General features: G+C 47.4%; 2 protein-coding genes across 2 annotated transcripts in view; both read left to right on the top strand.

Moving 5' to 3' along the window:
- The window catches only part of LOC130383856 (ras-GEF domain-containing family member 1B-A-like), a 10079-nt gene extending 9533 nt beyond the window's left edge, over positions 1-546 (top strand). Inside the window, exon 11 of the mRNA XM_056591710.1 lies at positions 1-546. This exon is cut by the window's left edge and continues 346 nt beyond it. The gene's annotated coding sequence lies outside the window, so the exon portion shown is untranslated.
- A 715-nt stretch (positions 547-1261) lies between these two features.
- Positions 1262-23593, top strand: prkg2 (protein kinase cGMP-dependent 2). Its single transcript, XM_056591719.1, has 19 exons — positions 1262-1333; positions 1964-2512; positions 3618-3784; positions 4220-4333; positions 5022-5127; positions 5272-5335; positions 12316-12393; positions 12519-12613; positions 12722-12790; positions 12907-13005; positions 13344-13494; positions 13854-13990; positions 19105-19194; positions 19315-19456; positions 19978-20141; positions 20532-20654; positions 20750-20812; positions 21180-21246; positions 22454-23593. The coding sequence occupies exons 2-19, from the start codon at positions 1968-1970 to the stop codon at positions 22547-22549; spliced, it is 2370 nt and encodes a 789-aa protein (XP_056447694.1). The 5' UTR covers positions 1262-1333; positions 1964-1967; the 3' UTR covers positions 22550-23593.
- The last annotated feature ends 373 nt before the right edge of the window (positions 23594-23966 follow it).

Here is a 23966-nt window from a genome sequence, read left to right as displayed (position 1 = left end):
TTACTGGCACAGTACCCTTCTAAGGAGTGGTGGATAATCAAGGCTGAATCCTGTTCCCAGCACACCACTAACCACAACAATAGCCAACGCTGCAGTTAAGTCTATTTGTCCTGCTGAGTGTAGAGGTTAGCTGCTACCTGAATTTAGCCCCGTCTTTCCTAAAGTAAAATCAAATGTTTCTAAAATATAAATTTTTAGAACCAAAGTAGTGTGCTGTAATCTATTATTTTTACTATGTAAAATGATGCTTATTATTTATTATTGCAGTCTGGTTGTCACTGTTTGCAGTGAATTACTGTTGTTTCATCGTATTTAATTTGTGCTCAGTAGGCTACATTACATCAAATAAAATAATTATTTTAAATATCGAAATTGTTTGTAGGCTAGCCTACAACAAACACTTGGCTAGCCTCCTAGCTTAATCCGGGAACACAGCTAACTAGGTCATACACAAATCTTGTGATTTGTTTTATTTTCCAATAGGTTTTATACATTTTGTTACTACTTTTACCAGAATAGAACATTCTTTTTTAACGTTTTTATTGTGTCGGCCTTAGGGTTAATAAATGAATGCTGACACAAATTGTGTGAGTGTGACTTGTCGTTTATTCATGCAACCTCAAATGGAATCCAGATCTGTGGCGCCACCACGTGGGTGACTGGGGTAATGACAGTATGCAGCAAAAACATGTTGGACCCTTGTCCCAAAACCCCACTGAACATCGAACATCTGCCATCTCCCATCTGCACAAGCCTCTCCGGGCCGTGGTATTGGACAGCTGCCATCCAACTCGGTTCAATGGAATACGCTGCGGGCCAACTGAACTTTACTTGGAAAACCGATGAGTATTTCATCAGTAGCCTACAGTAGCCAACATCACTGCAGCCGAATGTCACCGACCGGCATGTTGAGTTAGACAGCTTGTCTCGAGAGAGAGAGAGAGAGAGAGAGAGAGAGAGAGAGAGAGAGAGAGAGAGAGAGAGAGAGAGAGAGAGAGAGAGAGAGAGAGAGAGAGAGAGAGAGAGAGAGAGAGAGAGAGAGAGAGGAGAGAGAGAGAGAGAGAGAGAGAGAGGAGAGAGAGAGAGAGAGAGAGAGAGAGAGAGAGAGAGAGAGAGAGAGAGAGAGAGAGAGAGAGAGAGAGAGAGAGAGAGAGAGAGAGAGAGAGAGAGAGAGAGAGAGAGAGAGAGAGAGAGAGAGAGAGAGAGAGAGAGAGAGAGAGAGAGAGAGAATTATTATTTTTCTTCCTTTAAAGTTTCGATACGCAAATGAGGGCTTTGTTGCGTTGTAGTTTGTGTCAACATTGGATTGAGATTGCCTCCTACCAAGTTAGTGGTGAGTATTGACTCTCTTTACGAGGATGGACATGCCAACAGCAAGTTACTCGGTGCATGATCCGAGTCACTTCATGTTTGCGCCACCTCCATCATTATGTGAAACTGTAATAATGACGTTGTCCTGGTTGTATTTCTACACCTCATATCATGTGGATCAGTGAGTGTGTTGTTTATATTTCCACGAGGAATTCCATGAATGACGTAGCTAGTGTAGGCCTAAGAGTTGGCGGTAGACATGCTGTTCAACAAACACATGATTGTTCTCCACATTTATTGTAAAACCACCACATTATATGCAGCGATCATATAAATTAAGGCTACTATCGCTTTTGTTTTTATTTTTGAGTGGAGTTATATTCATATTTTATGAGTATGAGTAATCATTGCATTTTATGTATGTATGTAATTGTGTTTCAAATTCATGCAGCATTTCAGATAGGAATTGCTGTTGTCTCTAAATGGGGAAAATGTTCTGTAACCCAATACTTCCTTCCTAAATAATGAATGGAGAATACAATCATTGACCATCACTTAGTGATTTTCTCTCTCTGTCTGTCCGTCTCTCTCTCTCTCTCTCTCTCTCTCTCTCTCTCTCTCTCTCTCTCTCTCTCTCTCTCTCTCTCTCCAGACAGATGAGGAGGAGGCATTGCGTCGACGCGATGGGAAACGGTTCCATGAAGTCCAGGTGTTTCAAACCAACTCAAAGCTCCCTCTCCTCCGTCCAGGAGGAGCAGGCACCGCAGGAGGTCCTGCAGGAGGGCCATGAGGTGCTGAGGAGGCGGGTGGAGGAGATGGAGAAGGAAAACTGCAAGAAGGAGGAGGAGCTGGGTGCCAAAAGTCAACACATCGCGTCGCTCCTGGAGCAGCTGGCCAATCAGACTCAAGCTCTGGCCGAACTCAGAGAAGAGCTGCAGAGCAAGAGCCTCCAGATCGCTAAGCTCCAGGAGCTGATTCCCCCCCAAGGAGACTCTGGGGACCCCAGCCCAGGGACCCCGGGCTCTAGGACCTCTCGGGGCTCCTCTCTCAGAGCCAAAAACAGCAGGCGCTCCAAGGACACCGTCAACCGGCGCAGAGGAGCCAAGGCAGGGGTGTCAGCAGAGCCCACCTCCAGGACCTACGACTCCAGCAGCCTCCCAAAGTTCTCCTTTGAGGAGGCCCGTGTGCCCAAGGACGCCAGGTGACATTGGGTGACATGGGGATCTCTGACTGTAATTTTTAACTACTGCTAGTATTCCGGGGGAGGGCACAAGTCTAGTCTAGTGTCTAGTAGTCTAGTTATGGGTTCAAACCCCAATGTCCACAGTCTACTTGTAACAGCAGGGGTGGTGAACAGGACACACATCGTCCCTGTTTATGCTGTTGTCATAACAGTCATGGCTCGTTGGGTTCCATAGCTTTAAGGAACAGGCATCTCAGAGTCCTACCTAAGGGGAGAACTGTTCTGTTGTGAATTCTAGAATACGAATGAGGGACTGTTCTTTAAAATCAGAGTAAGGGAAACATGATCATGAGACGCTAATTTTAAGAAAGTATAGAATAGTATTAAAGGATAAAGTTGGCTTCAGTGTTTTGGAGCTTCAGTCCAAGAAAAGGTTTGGGACCCTCAATATATGTCACAGACTGCTCAAATTCCTCCTAACTCAACCCCTGACTTGGAGTTGGGAAAAGTCAGAACATAAGAACCAGACAGTTGATGTAAATTATAATCATCCGTCTTATTAGTTATAGTTTTGGGCTCCAAATCTGCGGTATGCTTGTTTGGATCGGTTTTGATAGGATTGAGGTTAAATAGATTATGTAATTGGCTAGGGTTATGGATCATTGTATAGCCCAGGGAGTGCTTTGCTGAGTAGAACCGTTAGCTTGCTGCTATTTCACTACTGGATTAAAATGAATATGAAGAATGTTCTAAATTGAGATTTTACCGCAGACTGAGGAGCGATGATGGGCTGTTTCCGATAGTATGTTTCTACTGTCATATTCCCCTTATTAATTATCCTTATGTGTGAAATGAATGATTGGTCCAATGTGACCCCTTTAATGCTTGGGTTAAGGTTAGGTTTGGAGAGTCTACAAGGCAAGGTAAACTAGGGGTTAGGGATTGGGGTTAAGGGTTGGGGTTAGGGATTAGGGTTACGGGTTGGGTTAGGGATTAGGGTTAAAGGTTGGGGTTAAAGATTAAGAATACAAATTTGGGTTTTGGAATTATGGTTTTGGTTAAAGTCAAGCAACTCCTAAAGGTTTGAGTGGCTCAAGCCCTGATGCGTTGCTGTGCTTCCCAGTGTGAAGAAGCTCCTGATAGAAGCTCTGAATAAGAATGAGTACCTGAAAAGGCTGGAGGTGCAGCAGATCAGAGACATGGTGGAGTGCATGTACCAGAGGAGCTTCCAGCAGGGCGAGTTCGTCCTCCAGCAGGGGCAGCCTGGACATCACCTGTTTGTCCTGGCAGGTAACTCTCCTAAACTGCAATTCACCTCAGCATTTGGTTGTCAATATTAGTTTTGTTCTATTAAAATGTAAACTGGTTGAAAAAATCCATGAGCCTAGTGCCAAAATTACTAGTATATGGACTGGTAGTAATGGATTGACATGGGGATTCTAAACACATCCAAAAGGTCTGATGTACGCACACTGAAATAAAAAACTATGTGACCAGTTACTCGTTGAAGATTCTTATTAATGACAGCTTAAAGTCTCTGGTCGCTACAATGGTTCATTTTATGTTAACATGGTTTATGTTATAGTCACAGCTTTTTAAAGGCTGTAGTTTGAAGGCATTTCCACAGTATGAATGTCTCATTGTTTTGTCCTATTTATACTGTTCATCTGTGTCCCAGATTTGGGTGAGGCAGAGACATTGATTGACCTTGTTGGATGTTTTCAGATGGAAGGCTGGATGTGGTTCAACACAGCAAACTGCTCACGTCAATAGCTGGGTGGACCACCTTTGGTGAATTAGCTATACTGTACAACTGCACCAGGACTGCTTCTGTCATAGGTAAGATACTGTTTATCAATAAAACGCATATATCTGCTCAAGTCCTACAATTTTACTAAGGTCCAATATATACACACACAGAGACACATGCACACACACACACACACACACACACACACACACACACACACACACACACACACACACACGCACACACGCACACGCGCACGCACGTTCACGCACGCACGCACACTCAAACCAACGCAAGCACGCACACTCAGATACACTTTGCCTATGCCATAACCATGCTTGTCCCCTGACCTGTTTGATCTGGTCATTAAATAGAAGAGATTATATTGACCCAGGGTTTAAATAACGTCCCAGTACTGTCCTCCGATTCGTCAAGAACCTTCTAATGTATTTAACCAAGAAGGTCAGAATGGAGGTCAGTAGAACCTCCCTGTCATCCCAAGCTCTCTTAGAACACAGGAGGGGTCGTGTTTCACTAACTCTCCGGGTCTGTGATTAAAAGATGAAGTGGTAACCACGGTTACTGTGGTATTTGCCAGTCAAGTCCCTTTTATTTGTATATCACTCATTCGAAGTTACGTCTAGGAGGGCCTGCTAGTTGAGTAAAGGCAAAGTATCATGAGGCAAAGTAGCATCTGTCCAAGGCTGCTGTCGTACAGCCACAGTGCCAAACTGTAGTCAACAGGTCCCCCTTGACCTTTGACCCTGTGCTCTGCAGCGATGAGCAGCACGTTGACTTGGGCGCTGGACCGCGAGGTGTTTCAGAACATCATGAGAAGAACAGCTGAGACCCGACACCAACAGTACCGCAACTTCCTGCGGAGGTCTGCTTCAAACACTTACCAGCAAGGCTTTATGATAGATTGCAAAATGACAAATAACCACTGACGTCCTCAAGAGAGGTAAGAACAGGTGTACACAGTGGGATGATTTGAACAAACATTTAACATATTAATCATCTGTTTTAGCGTTTCCCTATTGGCTAATCTGCCTGAAGACATGCTCAGCAAGATTGTGGACTGTCTTGAAGTGGTAAGTTATCTGACAAATGTCTTAGTTAGTGGTAAATTCTCCGGTTAATATATGAGTTAGTGCTAAGTTATATGATGAATGTATTTGTTAGTGGTAAATTATCTGGTTAATTATTTCTTTAAACGAGTGGCAATCCTACAATCTTCCTTCACGACTTGGCTCAGATTCATGTAACCTACTTCTGCCACTGATGTGTCTGGATGCAGGCAGATAATATGCAAGACTGTGTTTTTATAAAGCCAGAGAATGGAATTTGGGAGCAGTAAATGTTTGTGTGTGGGTTCCAATTGAAAACCATTGGGGATCTCCCAAACAAACAGTGAGAAAGATATGTTGATATTACTCCAATTGCTATTGAAGACAAAGCTATTTAGTCTGAAGAAGTCACAGTTAATGGATTTAAGGTGTCCTCATTGTGCCCATGATGCAACTCTGCAGTAATCTCATAGCATGCCCCCTTGATGTGTTTGTGTTTACATATGAACTTGATATGTATGAATGCAAATATATGGAAGGTGTTAAGGAAGAAATTGTTAGTGCTACGGCTTTCGAGAACACTCACAAGACCCAGGTTCAACTCTGTCCGCCAGACAGAAAGAAGCGCTGTCCTCTGGGTTGCAAACCCATCCTCTTGTCAAGAGTTTCAGCATCGAACCAGAATGTTGATGGCAGAATGTTGATTAAGTCAGATGAGGTCCAACTGACTTAAGAAATAATCCTTTGGAGAGAAATAGATCTCGCTCTTGCCAGTATTTTTTTTTCAATCATTAAACCCTTCCCTTGATACAACTACCCTCTCCTGATGGGATCTGTGAACCCCAATATCCCTCTTTCTAGAACTATAGTCACCACGAATCAGAAGGCAGTAGCAATCCAACAGATAGCTGGGGCAATAAACGACGCGGGGCGCTCCTCTGTTGAGCGACTCGTGATTGAAGGCTTTTTTAAACATTATATAGCGAATTTTTTTTCAAGTTTTGTCCAGTTAGACTGGTGCAATACGTGTGTGAAGTATGGATAGTGAGAGTTCTGCATCGTTTGATTTAAAACATCAATCCACGACGGAATATGAAGATAGTTTCTCTGCTGGGGTCACCGCGCATCAAATGGCATCGAGACGCACCTACACCAGAGCGGACCTTCTGGAGCTGCGATATGCTTGCAAAACAGTTGATTTGTCACCAGAACAGCTGGATCTCATACCAACACACCGGCTTATAAAGAAGAGAAGGAGGAAAAGAGGATCGAGAGGAGGGATCAGGAACAGGATCAGGAGACGGGGAAGTAAACTACCACTACCTAATCACCTTCCGTAACCTAAAATCCATTGACCCCCACCATCTCTCTGACCTGCTCTCCTCCACCCTCCCCCTCGACTCAACCCTCATCTCACCTGATGAGCTCACAAACCACCTTAATGCTTCCCTGTCTTCCTCCCTCAACACTCTGGCCCCCCTCAAAACCAAAATTGTCTCCTTTAATACCTCCTCACCCTGGTTTACACCTGCACTCCGCAAATTGAAACAAATCGGCCGCCAACTCGAACGACTCTCCAAAAAACCCTCACTCACAGTCCACCATCAAGCCTACAAACTCCACCTCACTGCCTACAAAGACGCCCTCACCGCCGCCAAGTCTGCATACCTCTCCGCCATCTTTTCTGACCCCTCTCAAAACCCCAGAACCCTCTTCTCCACAGTGAGCAACCTCCTCAAACCGCGGACCAGCACCCTCTCCACCTCCACCCCAGATCTCTGCAACTCATTCCTCCAGTTCTTCGCCGACAAAATCACTGCAATCAACCATTCACTATTCCCTGTACATAACCCCCCTGCACACTCAATGGCCTCTCCCCTACCCATCTCTCTGGACCTCCCAACACCTCCTCCCCATTGCCGTCTCACCCACTTTGACCTGATTACCCCTCCTGCACTCTCCAAACTTATAGGCTCCTCCAAACCTACTACCTGCTCCCTCGATCCCCTCCCCACTCCCCTGCTCAAGTCCTGCCTCCCCGTTCTCTGCCCTTACCTTACTAAGCTCTTCAACTCCTCACTGTCCCATGGAACTGTCCCCTCTGCCTTCAAATCTGCTGCTGTCACCCCCACCCTCAAGAAACCTGGTCTTGACCCCTCCTCCCTCAGTAACTACCGCCCAATCTCCAACCTCTCCTTCCTCTCCAAAACCCTTGAACGCATCGTCACCACACAACTCCAATCCCATCTCCACGCCAATAACCTTTTTGAATCCCTCCAATCTGGGTTCCGCCCCCTCCACAGCACAGAAACTGCTCTCCTCAAAGTCCTCAATGACCTCCTCATCTCTGCCGACTCTGGTTCCCTCAACTTCCTCATCCTCCTTGACCTGAGTGCAGCCTTCGATACTGTAAACCACACCATCCTGCTCACCAGACTCAGCAACCTCGGAATTGAAGGAACTGCACTTAGCTGGCTTCACTCCTACCTCTTCGACAGATCTCACTTCATCTCCCTCCACAACCACACATCTGCCACAGCCACCGTCACACAAGGTGTTCCCCAAGGTTCTGTACTTGGCCCCCTCCTCTTCATCATCTACCTCCTCCCCCTTGGTCAATTACTCCGCCATTTCTCCATGGACTTCCACTGCTACGCCGACGACACCCAGATTTACCTCAGCACCAAATCCCCCCACAACCCCCCCCTCTCCCACATTGAAACCTGCCTGTCTTCACTCACTCTCTGGATGCAAAATAACTTCCTGAAACTTAACAGCAACAAAACTGAACTCCTCCTCATTGGCTCCAAATCCACCCTCAGTAAACTCGCAAATCCCCCCACACTCACTATCGACGGCACCACGGTCTCCCCCTCCCCCCAGGCCCGCAACCTTGGCGTAATCTTTGATTCCACCCTCTCCCTTGAATCCCACATCCGCCACACTGTCAAAACCTCCTTCTATCACCTCCGTAATATTGCAAAGATCAGATCCTCCCTCACACCTCACGCTGCAGAAAGACTCATCCATGCCTTCATCTCCTCCCGCCTTGATTATTGCAATTCACTCCTCGCCGGCATCTCCACCACCTCCATCAACAGACTCCAACTGGTCCAGAATGCAGCAGCCCGTCTCCTCACTCATACTAAAGCGTGGCACCACATCACCCCAGTCCTCAAGAATCTCCACTGGCTCCCCATCTCACATCGGATCCACTACAAACTCCTGGTCCTCACCTACAAAGCTCTCCACCATATGGCCCCCCCATATCTCTCTGATCTTCTCTCCCTCTACCAACCCCCCCGGGCCCTCAGATCCTCCTCAGCCGGTCTCCTCTCCACCCACACATCAAAACTCCACAGCCTAGGTGACAGAGCCTTCTCCAGGACATCTCCCAGGCTCTGGAACTCCCTCCCCCAACATATTCGTGACTCTGAGTCCCTCACCATCTTCCAGTCCCGCCTCAAGACTCATCTCTTCTCCTCTGCCTACCCCACTCACTATCCCTAGCCCCTAGCCCCATCAACTTTTTTGTTTTTCTTGTTTATCTATTTTTGTGCCCCTATGTAAAGCGCTTTGAGTACGTGAAAAGCGCTATATAAATTGAATCTATTATTATATTACCTGCTTTCACTCTGGCAAATGTGCGATCGCTACGTAATAAGATGGATGAACTTGCGGCACTTGTTAAACTTGATTCAGATTATCGGAGTACAAGTTTATTCTGTTTCACTGAAACGTGGTTAACTGAGGACATTACAGTGTGCTTGGATGGCTTTACATTCATACGCTTTGACCGGGACCAAGAAGTAACGGGGAAATCAGTCGGAGGTGGTCTTTGCATGGTTGTAAATGACAGATGGGCAACGAACTTCACAGTTCGTGAGATGCACTGCTCACGACACTACGAAATCTTGTCTGTGTCATTTCGTCCCCACTATCTTCCCCGTGAATTTCAATTAATAATAGTAATTCTTGTTTATGTCCCTGGCCCTGACAACGCGCTGGCAGCAGAGCGCATTTTAGAATGTTATGACAATGCCGTCTCCAGGGCATCTGACCAGCCCGTGTTTCTGATGGGAGATTTCAACACATGTGACGTCACCGCACTTCTCCCACAGTTAGAACAGTATGTAACAACGCCAACACGGCTGAATAGAACGCTAGATTTATGTTTTGGAAACATCCCGGGTGCATATGTATCCAAACCCTGCCCTGCCCTTGGGTCCTCAGATCATAATGTAATACTACTACTGCCTAAGTACAGACAAAAATTGAAGACCCAAAAAGTACAGGCCCAAACCATCATGGCATGGGAGGTAGACTCCATTCAAAGACTGAAAGGATGTTTTGAGCTGACAGATTGGGAAGAATTCTTCAGGGAATGCAATGGTGACCTTAACCTGTTGTACGATACCATATGCTCTTACGTCACATTCTGTGCTGATAGTGTTATTCCTACCAAACAAATTAAGATCTTTGCAAACAATAAGCCATGGATAACCAAAGACCTTAAGAACTGTCTCAATTTAAAAAAGTTTGCATTCATCCAGGGTGACCAGCAGAGAGTTAAGGAGCTGAAAAAGGAGCTAAAGCAGAAGACCAAGCTGGCCAAGCTCAACTACAAAAACAAAATGGAGGAGAAGTTCATCAGTGGAGATATAAGGCATGCATGGAGGAGCCTAAACACCGGGATGGGCAGGAATAAGAACACTGCTGCAGTACCATGCCCAGACCCTGCTGCCTTTGCTGAAGAACTCAACACCTTCTATGCCAGATTCAACAACACTGACTCTATGGAGGAAATGGTCACTCTCCTATACCCCCCAGAATCTATCTGCATAGAAGAGAAGCGGGTTATATCCATCTTTTCCCATCTCCATTCCTCCAAAGCTCCTGGACCAGATGGGCTGAAGGGCAGAATACTGAAGGAGTGTGCAAGTCAGCTGGGCGGTGTAATGACGGAAATGTTTCAGCTCTTCCTAGATGCCAGTTTTGTTCCCAGGGCGTGGAAGGAGACCACCATCATCCCTGTTCCCAAAAAGCCCCGGGCTAAAGCTCTGAACGACTTCAGACCAGTGGCACTCACCTCTATCCTGTGCAAATGCATGGAGAGAGTTGTTGCAGGAGAGCTCACCACCACCATCGGTGAGAATCTGGATCCACTGCAGTTTGCCTACAAGCCAAAACGAGGTGTGGAGGACGCTACATTACATCTACTGGATACCATCACAAAGCACCTGGACTCCCAGAACTCCTTGGTCAGGGTCTTATTCATGGACTTCTCGTCAGCATTTAATACAGTTAACATCAACACACTCCTGCATCGCCTTCAGCAGCTTCAGGTCAACCCAGCACTGACACTTTGGATCAAGGAGTTTTTAAAGGACAGACCCCAGCATGTAAAGGTCCAGGGTGTAACATCGTCCAACATCATCCTTAACACTGGAGTCCCACAGGGTTGTGTCTTGTCTCCCATCTTGTTCTCAATATACACCAATGAGATCACATGCAACATCAGTGGATTCAAGCTATTTAAATATGCAGATGATCTGGCCTTGGTGGCCAAACTGACAGATCAAAGCACCCTGTCCAAGTACACCCAATATATCACTGAAATGGCCCTGTGGTTCAAAGAAAGCTCACTGCAGTTGAACATCAGCAAAACCAAAGAACTGTGTTGCCATAGGAGGAGGGCATCCAACACCCCACATCCACTTTCCTCACCTTTGACCCTGGAAGGACAAGTGGTTGAACAGGTGGTGAAGTTCAAATACCTTGGCACAGAGATCGACCAACGTCTGTCCTTTAGCCAGCATGCAGATGGGGTTTACAAGAAGGGACAACAACGTATGTATCTCCTGAGGAAACTAGACACCTTCAATGTCAGCAAAGACATTTTGTCAACTGCCTACCAATCTCTGGTGGAATCCATCATCACTTGCAACATTACATCCTGGTACGGCTTCCTCACAAACGCAAGCAAAAGCAGACTTAATAGATTAACTAAGCAAGCAAGCAAGCTAATAGGAATACACCAGAAAGCGCTGGAGGATCTGTATATCCAGGCAGTGGGAAGGAAGACCAACTCCATCCTCTTAGATCCCTCCCACCCACTCCATCCTTGTTTTGATCTACTTCCTTCTGGCAGAAGATTCAGAATGCCTTTGGCCAGGAAAGCTATCTACAAAAAATCATTCATCCCCATAGCTATACACACACAGAACACTCATTCCTCAAAGAACTCACACAAATAACACACACACACACACACACACACACACGCACGCACGCACGCACGCACACACACACACACACACACACACACACACACACGCACACCTCCAAGCCTTCAGTCAAAAGACAATTTTCTAGTATGGCAACATACTGGACAATAAAGCTTTTTGAATCTTTGAATCTTTGAATAGCTCTCTCAATAAAGGCCTTGGTCTCTACCTGTTCCTCTAAAAGCATTGGTCAAGACCTGGTCTCTACCTAGTTCCTGGTCCCTACCTGGTCCTCTAAAGGCATTGGTCTCTACCTGGTCCTACCTGGTCTTCTAAAGGCCTTGGTCTCTACCTGTCTCCACCTAGTCCTGGTTTGTATTTGGTCCTTTAAAGGCCTTGGTCTCTACCTGTTATTCGTCTACCTGGAGGTCTTGGGATCTGGAAGTGGGTCCAATGCTTTGTGGCTGTAATAGATTACAGTGTTTAAAGTAGTTCTTACTGTATACACTGTCATCTGTTTCAACAGTGAGTATAATCATATTTGAAACATACTCTTCTCAGTCGAGTACAATAAGCCTATTAAACAACATTAAATTGTTAAATTGAAAGTGTTATAGGTTGATTGATATTAGCATGAGTTAATCTGTTTTCTGAGTTGTATTGGGTAATCTATTATATACTAGTAGAAGCAGAGTAGTATAATATAGTGTATCTGTATATCTGTATACCTGTACCCGACAGGATATTATATAACTAAATAATCGATATCCCCAACAGGAATACTATGACAAAGGAGAGTATGTCATCAGGGAAGGAGAGGAGGGAAGCACGTTCTACATCATCGCTCAGGGAAAGGTACCAAATCCTCAGATAACATTGCACATTATGTGTGGATATATGTGTTTTCTGTTATTGTCTAACTATGTGTTGCATGTATGTATAGAACCACGTGTTGTCAACAAGTTGTTTCTGCTATGTAGGTGAAGGTGACCCAGAGCACCCAGATCCACAAGGAACCTCAGGTCATCAACCTGCTGCAGAAAGGAGATTACTTTGGGGAGAAAGCCCTCATCAGGTACCTGGAAACACAACGTCACTGACACCTCAACGTTTGTCTGAATGTCTTGAATCCTCTTCCCGGTGTTGCTGTGGGACTTCATGCTGTGTTTATCTCGTCCCGTAGTGATGACGTCAGATCGGCTAACATCATCGCAGAGGACAACGGCTTGGAGTGTCTCGTGATCGACCGCGAGTAAGTTCCCCTCAACGCTAACCCTAACCCTGGTACTACCCATAACCCTGTCTCTGGTTGGTCAGTGAGTGCAGGACTTGAGTCTTCATGACCTCCACTGTCTTCCTGTGATCCAGAACGTTCAACCAGACCGTGGGAACATTTAATGAGTTGCAGAAGTACCTCCAGGGATACGTGGCCACACTCGACCGCGATGATAAGAAGAGACATGCCAAGTAAGTCTAGACCACTAGAAGATCTATGTATCAGAGTAGAGCTTCCTCAGTAGATACATCCTGGTGGATCTAGACCAGTAACCCATTATCTGGATGTCCACATTTTCATGGTCAGTGGACCGGTTGGAGGAGGGGTAATATTTCTGCCAAAAAATTATCTGATTACTCACAAATTCCAGTAGCTATTTGCAAATCTAATGCGTAATCTAATGCAAGCATTATTAAAAAATAAATTTGGGCTTCCGGACTCCTTATTATATATATATCATTCTTGCCCACTGCTCCTTTAAAGTTCTATTCAACAGTAGATTCTGTATTGATCTCTTCGTCCTCTCCAGGCGCTCAGTGTCACGCCACCTGAGCAGGTCCATCTCTCCTGACGCCATCCAGCTGGAGGAGAAGCTGACCTCCTTCTCCTCCACGGCTCCATTCGACCACCTGGAGGTCATCACCACACTCGGTGTAGGAGGTTTCGGACGTGTAGAACTGGTATATACCTTATCCCCTTGTCCTTAACCTCTTAACCTAACCCTAACCCTATAACCCTAGTCCTTTACCCCTTACCCTACCCCCTAACCCTAACCCTATAACCCAAACCCTATAACCCTAACCCTAAAACCCTATTCCTTTACCCCTTACCCTCCCCCCTAACCCTAACCCTATAACCCTAACCCTAACCCTATAACACTAGTCCTTTACCCCCTAACCCTATATAACCCTAACCCTAACTCTAGTCCTTAACCCCTTACCCTACCCCCTAACCCTTAATCCTGTAGTGATCCTGCTGGGCTAGATAGAAAGTCAAGTGAGAAAGCCTGCCTCTCAGGGGTTTCCATTTCTTTCTAAAGGTAAGGATCAAGGGAGAGGACATGACCTTTGCCCTCAAGGTCATGAAGAAACAACATATTGTGGAAAACCGACAAGAGGAGCACATTCACTCAGAGAGACGGATCCTGGCAGACTCTCGCTCCCCCTTCATCGTTAAGTTAGTCTGTCCAGTCGGACCTGCCTGTCTGCCTGTCTGTCTGGACTATCTATCTGTCTGTCTGTATATCCGTCTGCCTCAACAATCTGTCTATCTGTCTGTCTGTTGGGTTGGACGTACGACCTCTCTGGACTACCTGTCTGTCTTCATAGACAAACTACCTGTCTGGACAACCTGTCCTTCTGTCTGTCTGTCTGGATTGACTACTTGTCTGCACTACCTGTCTGTCTGTCTGATTTCAGATATCAGGTTAGATGTTATTATTAGCTCAGCGAGGAGTGATTTATGGAGGAGGTTATTGGTGATGGGTGGAGGTTATTGGTGATGGGTGGAGGTTATTGTTGATGGGTAGAGGTTATTGGTGATGGGTAGAGGGGAAGGGTGATAGGTGGAGGTCATTAATGATGGGTGTAGGCTATTGGTGATGGGTGGAGGGCAGGGATGGACTGGGACAAAAATTTGGCCCGGGACTTTGGGATGGAGAGGCCTTTAATGAGACCACGGGAATGGTGCGTGTAGAATTTTGCCACTGCATACTATTTTAAAAACTAGTCCTTACCCCTGGATATGTGCATTGCAACTATGTGTCATGTGTTTGTGGTTAGAATTTGTGAAGATCACAAACAAATATTTTATGAGTAATCTGGTCCAATTACAACATATTAGAAATTGCATGTGCCTCGAAAGGTAAATCAAGGGAGAAAAGATACCAAATAGTGCAAGATAAAAGTATTTTAGTGGAATGAAAAAAGTGGGAGGAAGAAATAGTCATATCTAACAGCGTACAACAAAGATGTCACATTGTTTCCCCTTCACTGCTGGATAGGCTACTACACATAAATCACAAATCAAGCTTTTTTCAACGTTTGCAATAACCAATGAGAAAAATGCCTCTGTCAGACTCTAGCCAGATGTATACTGAGTGGCTATGTGACATTTCAGAGTGATAAGTCAAGCCGTTGAAAATGAGAAAAATTAGGAAACACACACACAGACGATGCATTTCGAAAACACCAACTAACTAACTAACTTCAGAGGGAGGTCAACGGAAGTAAGTGCAACCAGCCGTGTGTCCGATTTGGCAGGTTGCGGAGCAGTCTAAGTTTGGAGGGGCCGTTCGGCCGCTCGCTTATCCCATACACTGTTTTTAAAAGTTATCCCCCCCTAAATTTACAGTAATATACCGGCCCCGTTTTACCGCCAGGCCAGAGCTCTGTTTCGCGCAGTTTGCAAGGTTTGTATCCAGCAGGCCAGCCCAAGTCAAGGCTCTGCCTGAAATGATCCGGAGGGTGACTGGTGGAGGGTAAGGGTGATGGGTGGAGGGGATGGTGATGGGTGGAGGGGATGAGTGATGGGTGGAGGGGATGGTCTCTCTCGGTCGTCCTCAGACGAGCTTCCATCGGAGTCTCCAATCCTCTCGGTTCTCCATACACCCGGCCAGCTCCGAAGAACTTTCAGCTCCCGCATCTTTCTTAAGCACGTCCACGTACGTTAGCGCGGGACGTCCTCGCGATCGATGCCCGCGCGTTGGTTCCCACAGGACCAGCCTGCTGGCCGGGAGCTCCCGATGTCTGTTGCAGTGGCCGGCCAGCTTCATCCTCCTGGATGCTACCTTCTGGTTGAGCCTCGGCAGCCGCCCGTACAGATCCTTGTTGGTAATGTGGGCATTCTGGTCTACATTCAGCACTGCTCGTAGCATCCTGGTGTAGCACCCATCCAAGGACTTCTGCAGGGTGGGCGTCAGGGTCCAGCTTTCGCAGCCATACAGGAGGACGGACTCCACAGTGGCATGAAATAGGCTCAGCTTTATGCGACGGGGGAGATTTGAGCGCCACACGCTTGACATAACATTCAGGGCTCTCCACGCCATTGCCTTCCTGACCTTAAGGTCTTGTTCTGTGGAGTTTACCCAGAAACCCAGGTATTTGAAGTCATTGACCTCTTGCAAAGAGCTGCCTTCTGATGTTGTAATCGGCAGATGGTCTGTGCAGATGTTATAGGTGATTACCTTAGTCTTCTTTATGTTCAGTCTGAGGCCAACCTTAGCACATTCCACCTCTACTCTGTTCAGGAGTTCCTGTGCCTGCTCCACGCGGTCAGACACCAGGCAGATGTCATCTGCGTAGTCTAGGTCTGCCAGGGCTACAGCAGGGCTTCTTCTAGACTTCCTTGGTGTGATTGTGAAGCCCAGCTCCTGCTCCCGCCCGTTGATGGCTTTCCTGAGCGCGTAGTCAAGGGCTATGATAAAGAGGAAGGGGGCAAGAGTGTCCCCCTGCTGCACCCCTGCCAGGATGTCGAACTCCTCGCTGATGCCATCTGGGGTTACCACCTTGGCTCTTGTGCCCTTGTACATGGCCTCTGTGGCCCGGAGTAGATTCGGGGGGACCCTGTAAGCTTTAAGGATTTTCAGCATCATGCTTCTGTTTATTGAGTCAAATGCTTTTTTGAAGTCAATGAAACATAGCACCGCTGTCAAGTTGTTCCTCTTCACTTCCTCAATGATTCTCCTTAAGGCCAGGATCTGGCCTAAGGTGGTCCTTCCCTTTCTGAAGCCATTTTGGTTGTCCCTCAGGTGTGGGTCAATGGCGTCCCTAATCCGGTTTAGTATCATGCGGTTGTACATCTTCGCTATGACACTGGTCAGGCTAATGCCACGATAATTGTCCGGCTTAGCCAGATCTCCAGACTTGGGCACCGGGATGATATTAGAGAGGGACCATATATCGGGTTTGATGTTTTCTATCAGAGCCTGGTTGCAGATCTCCAGTATGATGTTATCGAGATTGCAGTGTTTAGGGACCTCTGGGGGGATACCGTCCGGCCCAGCACTTTTTCCTTGCTTCAGGGTGGACTTCACTGTGGCAAACTCCGTAGCTGTAAAGGGGCCATCGTCAATGTTGAGGTTTGTGAGGACTGCAGGTATCTCTTCCTCAGCTCCGTCCACTGTTGGGTGGGTGCCTAGGAGATCCCGGAAGTGGGTGAACCAGGAGGTCACTCTCTCCTCTGGGCTGCAGCCTGCTAGCTGTCCCTCTCTCGTCTTCTTGCGCCCACTCATCTCGTTTATGACCTTCCATGACTCCTTGTATCTCTGTTTGCCATGTTCTGCCTCCACCTTCTTCACCTTCTCCATCAATTCTTCCCCTTTGATCCTGTCGTAGGTGCTGAACAGCTGCTGTTTGGCGCTGTTCAGCTCCTCCCTACTCTCTGCGGTCCCCTCTCTCTCAAAGCTTCTGCGTGCCTCTTCCACCAGTGTCCGCGCTCGCACAACCTCCGGTTGTTTGGACCTAGGAGAGGCTCTATGTCTCCCCTTTGTTGGCACCCATTTCCTGGTTGCCTCTTCGTTGGCGGATAGGAACCACTCGTAGGCCGTTGGCTCCCCTTCCTCGGCCAGATGTAGGCGGGCTCTCACCTCCGCTGTGTATTTGGCCTGGAGTTCAGGGCTTCCTGCGAAGGCCTCCCAGTCGGGCCGGGCTCTCGGGGCGCTCTTGGGGACCCTTAGGCTCAGGCGCAGCCTCGTGGCGACCACACGGTGATCGGAGCCCACAGAATCGAACGTGCTGTAGGACTCTGCATTTAGGATGGACTTCCTCCACTTCCTCCTTACCAGTATGTAGTCCAGCTGACGTCGCATACTGCTGGCTCGATCCTGGAATGTCCATCTCTTGCCCATTCTCTTACGGAACAAGGTGTTGGCGGCCAGTAGTTCATGTTCCGTAAGAAGGGCAGCTAGATGTTCTCCGTTGCGGTTGGTATTGGTGTGGTACGTGAACGGTGCGTCTTCCGGTCCGAGTCTCGCGTTGAAGTCCCCCAGGATTATGAGGAAGTTGTGAGCCGGCACATGGTGGATCGCTGTTCTTAGGTCATCGTAGAACTTTTCCACTTCCTCGATCGGTGCTACGTTGGTGGGAGAGTATACACTCATGACTGTTGTTACTGGGTTCCCCTCGAAATCGGCACTAAGGATCCTGTTGGTGTGCGGGAGCACCCTACGGAGGGCCTTTCGTGCTCGGGGGCTCACCATGAGTCCCACGCCACCCGTTGCTGCCTGGGCATCATTACGCCATGCAGATGAGGTGATGAACGTGCTTCCCCCCACTCTGCGATGGTTAATTGTCTGGTCTGTGTGTACTCTCCTATGCTCCTGGACTGCCGGGATCTCCACTCCCCTATACTCGGCACAGTGCGCTAGTCCTTCCAACCTCGCCTCTTCCCTCACTGTGTTTGCGTTGTAGGTTGCCATAATAAGTGGCCTTCTACAGCGCAAGAGTGCATTGGACATTGGGCTGTGGTCGGACTGAACCCTCCCTCCCCGTTGGAGAGGGTTTGGGGTCCAGTCGTCATAGTCTCCCCCCGGAGGAGGACCAGCACCACCGTCCGCTGCGTGGCTCCTGCGGACTCCCGCCGCTGGAAGTATAGGATTATCGATGTCTTGTGTCTCCATGGAAGCTATACATTGCGCATTATTAAAGACTGTGGGGCGCAGCTCCTCACAGCCCTACTCTGGCCGTTTCAGGCTTAATGCCTTCGTCCGCCCTTGCTGCACACCTTCAGGTGGTATACGGTGCGGAGCCAGGCGCGAGCAACGCCTGTGGTTTTTGTTCGGAGTGACCTTCTCCTAGATGGGCGGCCTACCATGGCAGAGCCCCATCTGCTCACTATTTACCCATAGCTGGGACAGTGGTTGACAGGTGCCAGGGCGTGTCCGCATGCTGGCGGGCCTGCACACCGTGTCACTGGGGCCCACTGCTGCTCCGAGATCTCCACCAGTTTAGCCTGGAACCGCAAGGTACCAGTTACCGTGTGTGGCCACGAGGAGGCACTGTAGGAGTCTTGGCGGTAGAGAGGCTGTGTATCAGCAGGAGGAGACTTACGCACTCGGCTCCTCTTTTCACCCCCTGCAAAGAGGGCTAGCCGACGGCAGTAGGTGAAAGCAGAGAGTAGCAAGCAAGGGCAGCATACAGCATGCACTAACTACAATCACTACTACTCCAGTACTACTGCACTGACGCATCATACACGCCCTGTGCAAGGGGATGGTTGATGGTTGGAGAGGATGGGTGATGGGTGGAGGGGATGGGGGTATTTCAGGGTATTGACACGTGACTTTTCTCCAGGCTGTACCGAACGTTCAAGGATAACAAGTATGTTTACATGCTGCTGGAGGCCTGCCTCGGAGGGGAGATATGGAGCCTCCTTAGAGATAGGTGAGCTATAAGATCCAATTCCATTATATTATGTTGCACAGTTGATAGAGTGTCTTAACTTTTGTATTTACTGTCTCGGCTTCCTTGAGTCCATAACCTCCATCCCTTGCTGCTCTTCAGAGGGAGTTTCGACGAGACAACGGCAAAGTTCTGCGTGGGTTGCGTGACCGAGGCCTTCCATTATCTCCACCGCTCCGGGGTTATCTACCGCGACCTGAAGCCTGAGAACCTGATGCTGGACGCTGAAGGATACGTCAAACTGGTCAGTATGGGCCCAATAACACAACATTAACACAGGTATAGCCCTTCATCACCGTTACAGCCTAAAGGGGCTTCAGGAGCCAACATTATATGACAACCCATAACCCTGAGCCCTCTAGTGGACTAAGAAAGCCAAGAAGAAAGAAACCTTGAGAAAGAACACAGTAGAGGGAACACTCCTTCCAGGGATGTTAGGAGTGCAATACATAAAAGAAGTAGACATATAATGGTAGCATAATACAAAAAGACAGATTGAGTTTTTTGAAAGTAATACGTTTGAAATCAAGTGAAGTGTGGTCTAGTTTGATAGTGATGATATTGATAGTGATCGTGACAGTGAAACTAGTGATTAAGCTGGTATCCATCAGATGTGGTGAGCAGGCCTCCAAGCTGTATCCACTTAAAGGACATATCCTCATCTGAAACAGTCTCCTGTGTGTCTTCTTTTTGCACGGCTGTCTCTTCAAGCCAATCCCGTATCCCCTCCACAAGCCTGTCCTGGACTGAACTTGTCCTCCGCAGGTGGACTTTGGCTTTGCCAAGAAGATCAAGTCTGGCCAGAGGACGTGGACCTTCTGTGGGACGCCGGAGTACGTGGCTCCAGAGGTCATCCTCAACAAAGGCCACAGCTTCAGCGTGGACTTCTGGTCCCTGGGCATCCTGGTGTTTGAGCTCCTGATTGGAAGGTTTGGACAGAACCATGAGGTATAGCAGTGGTTGTTGTGTCATTGTTTGACCGCCGAGGGGAGACATCTGCTTGAAACTCCTGCTCTAAATAAGCAGACTAGAAAATAAGAATTGCTGGCACACTGACCCAAAAAACCAACACCCAACTTTCCAAGGTTGTCTGAAGGTGGCCAATGCTGATTTGACATGTGCCAGATTAACAGCCAAAAACCAACTTACTTTGTTAGTGTTTGTTTGGGCGGTGAGCAGGAACCATAATGTCTGCAAAATAAATATTGAACCACAGATAATCCCAATGTGGGGACCCATATGGTTAATGCTATCTGCAGTTTGTATGCAGTTGTAGGGTGAAGGGACAATTGGCTTCAGATTGTGTTACTGTTCCACAGTCCACCCTTCTCTGGCAGTGACCAGATGATGACATACACCCTCATCCTCAAAGGCGTCGAGAAGATGGACTTCCCCAAGAAGATCTCCAAGAGACCAGAGGATCTCATCAGAAAGCTCTGCAGGTACCTAATATATAGGGTTATAGACTGTCTATATATAGTTTAGGATCTAAAGGCATGGTGACAGTTGTAATGGTAACAGCTCTCCTCTGTTGTAGAAGGAACCCTGTGGAGCGCCTTGGCAACCTAAAGAATGGTATCATTGATATCAAGAAGCACAGGTAACAGCAAGTGGTTTACCAATGTGATTAAACATGCTCACCGACTAAAGACATGGCAAAAACATTAAATAAACTTTTCATTTGACTGGGTAATGCTGCCAGAATAATTAATGAAAGGTGCTGTGGACATGAGTTTGGTTTAGGATTAGGGTAGGGTGAGGGTTATGGTTCAGGCTCTGTTTGGTGCTGTGGAGAGCAGAAACACATGTATTTGACTAATATATTGCATATGCACATGGCATTGCCCTTGTCTCCTTCAAAATATTCTTTATTTCTTGCAAGAAATTGTTAATTAGAAGTTATCAAATAATGAAGTACATACATGATTGAATTGACAGTGCTGCCTTCTCTCTTTGTCATGTCCGAGGTGGTTCACTGGTTTCAACTGGGAAGGGCTAAAGGGAAGAACATTACCTTCTCCACTCAGACGAGAAGTAAGTAAAGAAAGGGGTAACAGAGCCATGCAACCTTCCTACAGGCACACCCCCTCCTATTATACAAACACTTCCTCCCTCCAGTAACACCCACCATACAGACACACCTTCATATAGAGAGACCTCCTCCTACCTATTATACAAACACTTCCTCCCTCCAGTAACACCCACCATACAGACACACCTTCCTATAGAGAGACCCCTCCTATAATTTTGACACGCCCCCTCCCTATAGACACGCTCCCTATTAACCTCACAGACACGCCAACGCCTACAGACACGCCCTCTCCTTACATACAAGCCCCTTCCTACAGACACGCCCCCTCCATATCAACATGTCCCCTCCTGCCAATCAGACATGGCCCCTCTCGCCATACAGACACGCCCCCTCCATATCAACATACCCCCTCCTGCCAATCAGACATGGCCCCTCTCGCCATACAGACACGCCCCCTCCATATCAACATACCCCCTCCTGCCAATCAGACATGGCCCCTCTCGCCATACAGACACGCCCCCTCCATATCAACATACCCCCTCCTGCCAATCAGACATGGCCCCTCTCGCCATACAGACACGCCCCCTCCATATCAACATACCCCCTCCTGCCAATCAGACATGGCCCCTCTCCCCATACAGACACGCCCCCTCCATATCAACATACCCCCTCCTGCCAATCAGACATGGCCCCTCTCGCCATACAGACACGCCCCCTCCATATCAACATACCCCCTCCTGCCAATCAGACATGGCCCCTCTCGCCATACAGACACGCCCCCTCCATATCAACATACCCCCTCCTGCCAATCAGACATGGCCCCTCTCGCCATACAGACACGCCCCCTCCATATCAACATACCCCCTCCTGCCAATCAGACATGGCCCCTCTCGCCATACAGACACGCCCCCTCCATATCAACATACCCCCTCCTGCCAATCAGACATGGCCCCTCTCCCCATACAGACACGCCCCCTCCATATCAACATACCCCCTCCTGCCAATCAGACATGGCCCCTCTCGCCATACAGACACGCCCCCTCCATATCAACATACCCCCTCCTGCCAATCAGACATGGCCCCTCTCACCATACAGACACGCCCCCTCCATATCAATATACCCCCTCCTACCAATCAGACATGAATCCTCTCACCATACAGACACACCCCCTTCCATTAGACCCTCTGACAGTGCGGTTGTGTCCCCAGCTGTGTGGCCTGAGCGACCACAGCTACTTCGACAGCTACCCTCCCGACGACAGCATCGCTGCAGATGAACTGTCGGGTTGGGATGCCGACTTCTGAACACCGTTTCGCACCAAGAGTGTGAAGGCATGTTGTCCATGAGCACATCCCCATAATAGGATGAGTGGATCGTAGAGCGGATTACGTTTTCTGTATGGATTCTATTCATTCCACCTCCGTCTGCCATTTGCTTTTGAGCTGAAGTTTTCAATTGATCTGTCGCTAAGTCACGCCCCCCGTCGTTACCATGACGAACTCGGACAAACAAACCAGACTAGATAACAAAAACATATGGAAAAATGTCAGCTGACAGTATATCAAAGAGGTTTTTTTTTGGGGGCGAAAAATGATCTAATTTCTTCCAGGAGCAATCAAAAGGGACTACATTACGCTATGGAGAGGAATATTCAAAACTTAAAAATATATCCAGAAGGTGACAAGCTTAAATTCAATTGGTATTCTGGCCTGCCACACAGTCTGATCCACATTACACACTTTTTCTTGTCCTGTTGTGGCTTGGGAAAAGGGATGAAACATACCCCATGTTTCAGCCTCTCGGGATACCGACTGTCCGTGTTATATGTATCCCAAGCACATTGTTTGATCATGTTTATTTTTCTTTACACTAACAACATAAATCCACCATTAAATTGTTATATTATGCCTCCTCCCTGTTGTTCCTCCTCCCTGTTGTTTTCAACAGAGTTGTCCGAGCTGATGTCAGAGTATAGTTGAGGCTGGACTGTCATTGGCTCATCTGCGGTCTAAGGGCGGAGCTTAGTGACAGGTCAATTGAATTGAAGACAGGTCTAGATGTGTGTCTTTGTGGGAATGAACACAAGGTTTGTGTGTGTGTGTGTGTGTGTGTGTGTGTGTGTGTGTGTGTGTGTGTGTGTGTGTGTGTGTGTGTGTGTGTGTGTGTGTGTGTGTGTGTGTGTGTGTGTGTGTGGGGGGGGTATGAGAGTGAGTAATAGGGAGACCGAAAGACAAGTAGAGAGAGTGTATTAGAGGGTGATATGTGTACTTATAGAGTACTTCTACAGTCTATTTAATACTAGTTCAATATTATATATACTTTGATACTCAAAAATATGAATACATAATGTACGAAAAATATTAATACGTAAATATATATATATACATATAAATATATATATATGTATACACACTATTCTGTTTGTTCAACTTTAACTGCAATTGTATTGTTAGAAGTACAGCACTGTGAAAATGTATCTATACATTTAAGCCATATCTGTGTTGTCAATTAAAAAAATCATGTCTGATTAAAAAAAGCCTGTTTTCTTTCATAAAGAAATAACTGGAGTGCCTGGACTGATGGTCAGGTGGTTGCCATGACAGCAGTTAGGTGACCACTGAGTTTCCACTGAATCAGAATCAGAATCACTTTTATTACATCTTATAGTACAGTACTCAAGAGTAAAAATCTTAGGCTTGACTGAGTGACTGGACTGATGGT

The sequence above is a fragment of the Gadus chalcogrammus genome, chromosome 6 (assembly GCF_026213295.1).
Source record: "Gadus chalcogrammus isolate NIFS_2021 chromosome 6, NIFS_Gcha_1.0, whole genome shotgun sequence".
Classification (NCBI taxonomy): domain Eukaryota; kingdom Metazoa; phylum Chordata; class Actinopteri; order Gadiformes; family Gadidae; genus Gadus; species Gadus chalcogrammus.
The sequence above is the reverse complement of the archived record's forward strand: the minus strand, read 5'-3'. Positions and strand labels throughout refer to the sequence as shown.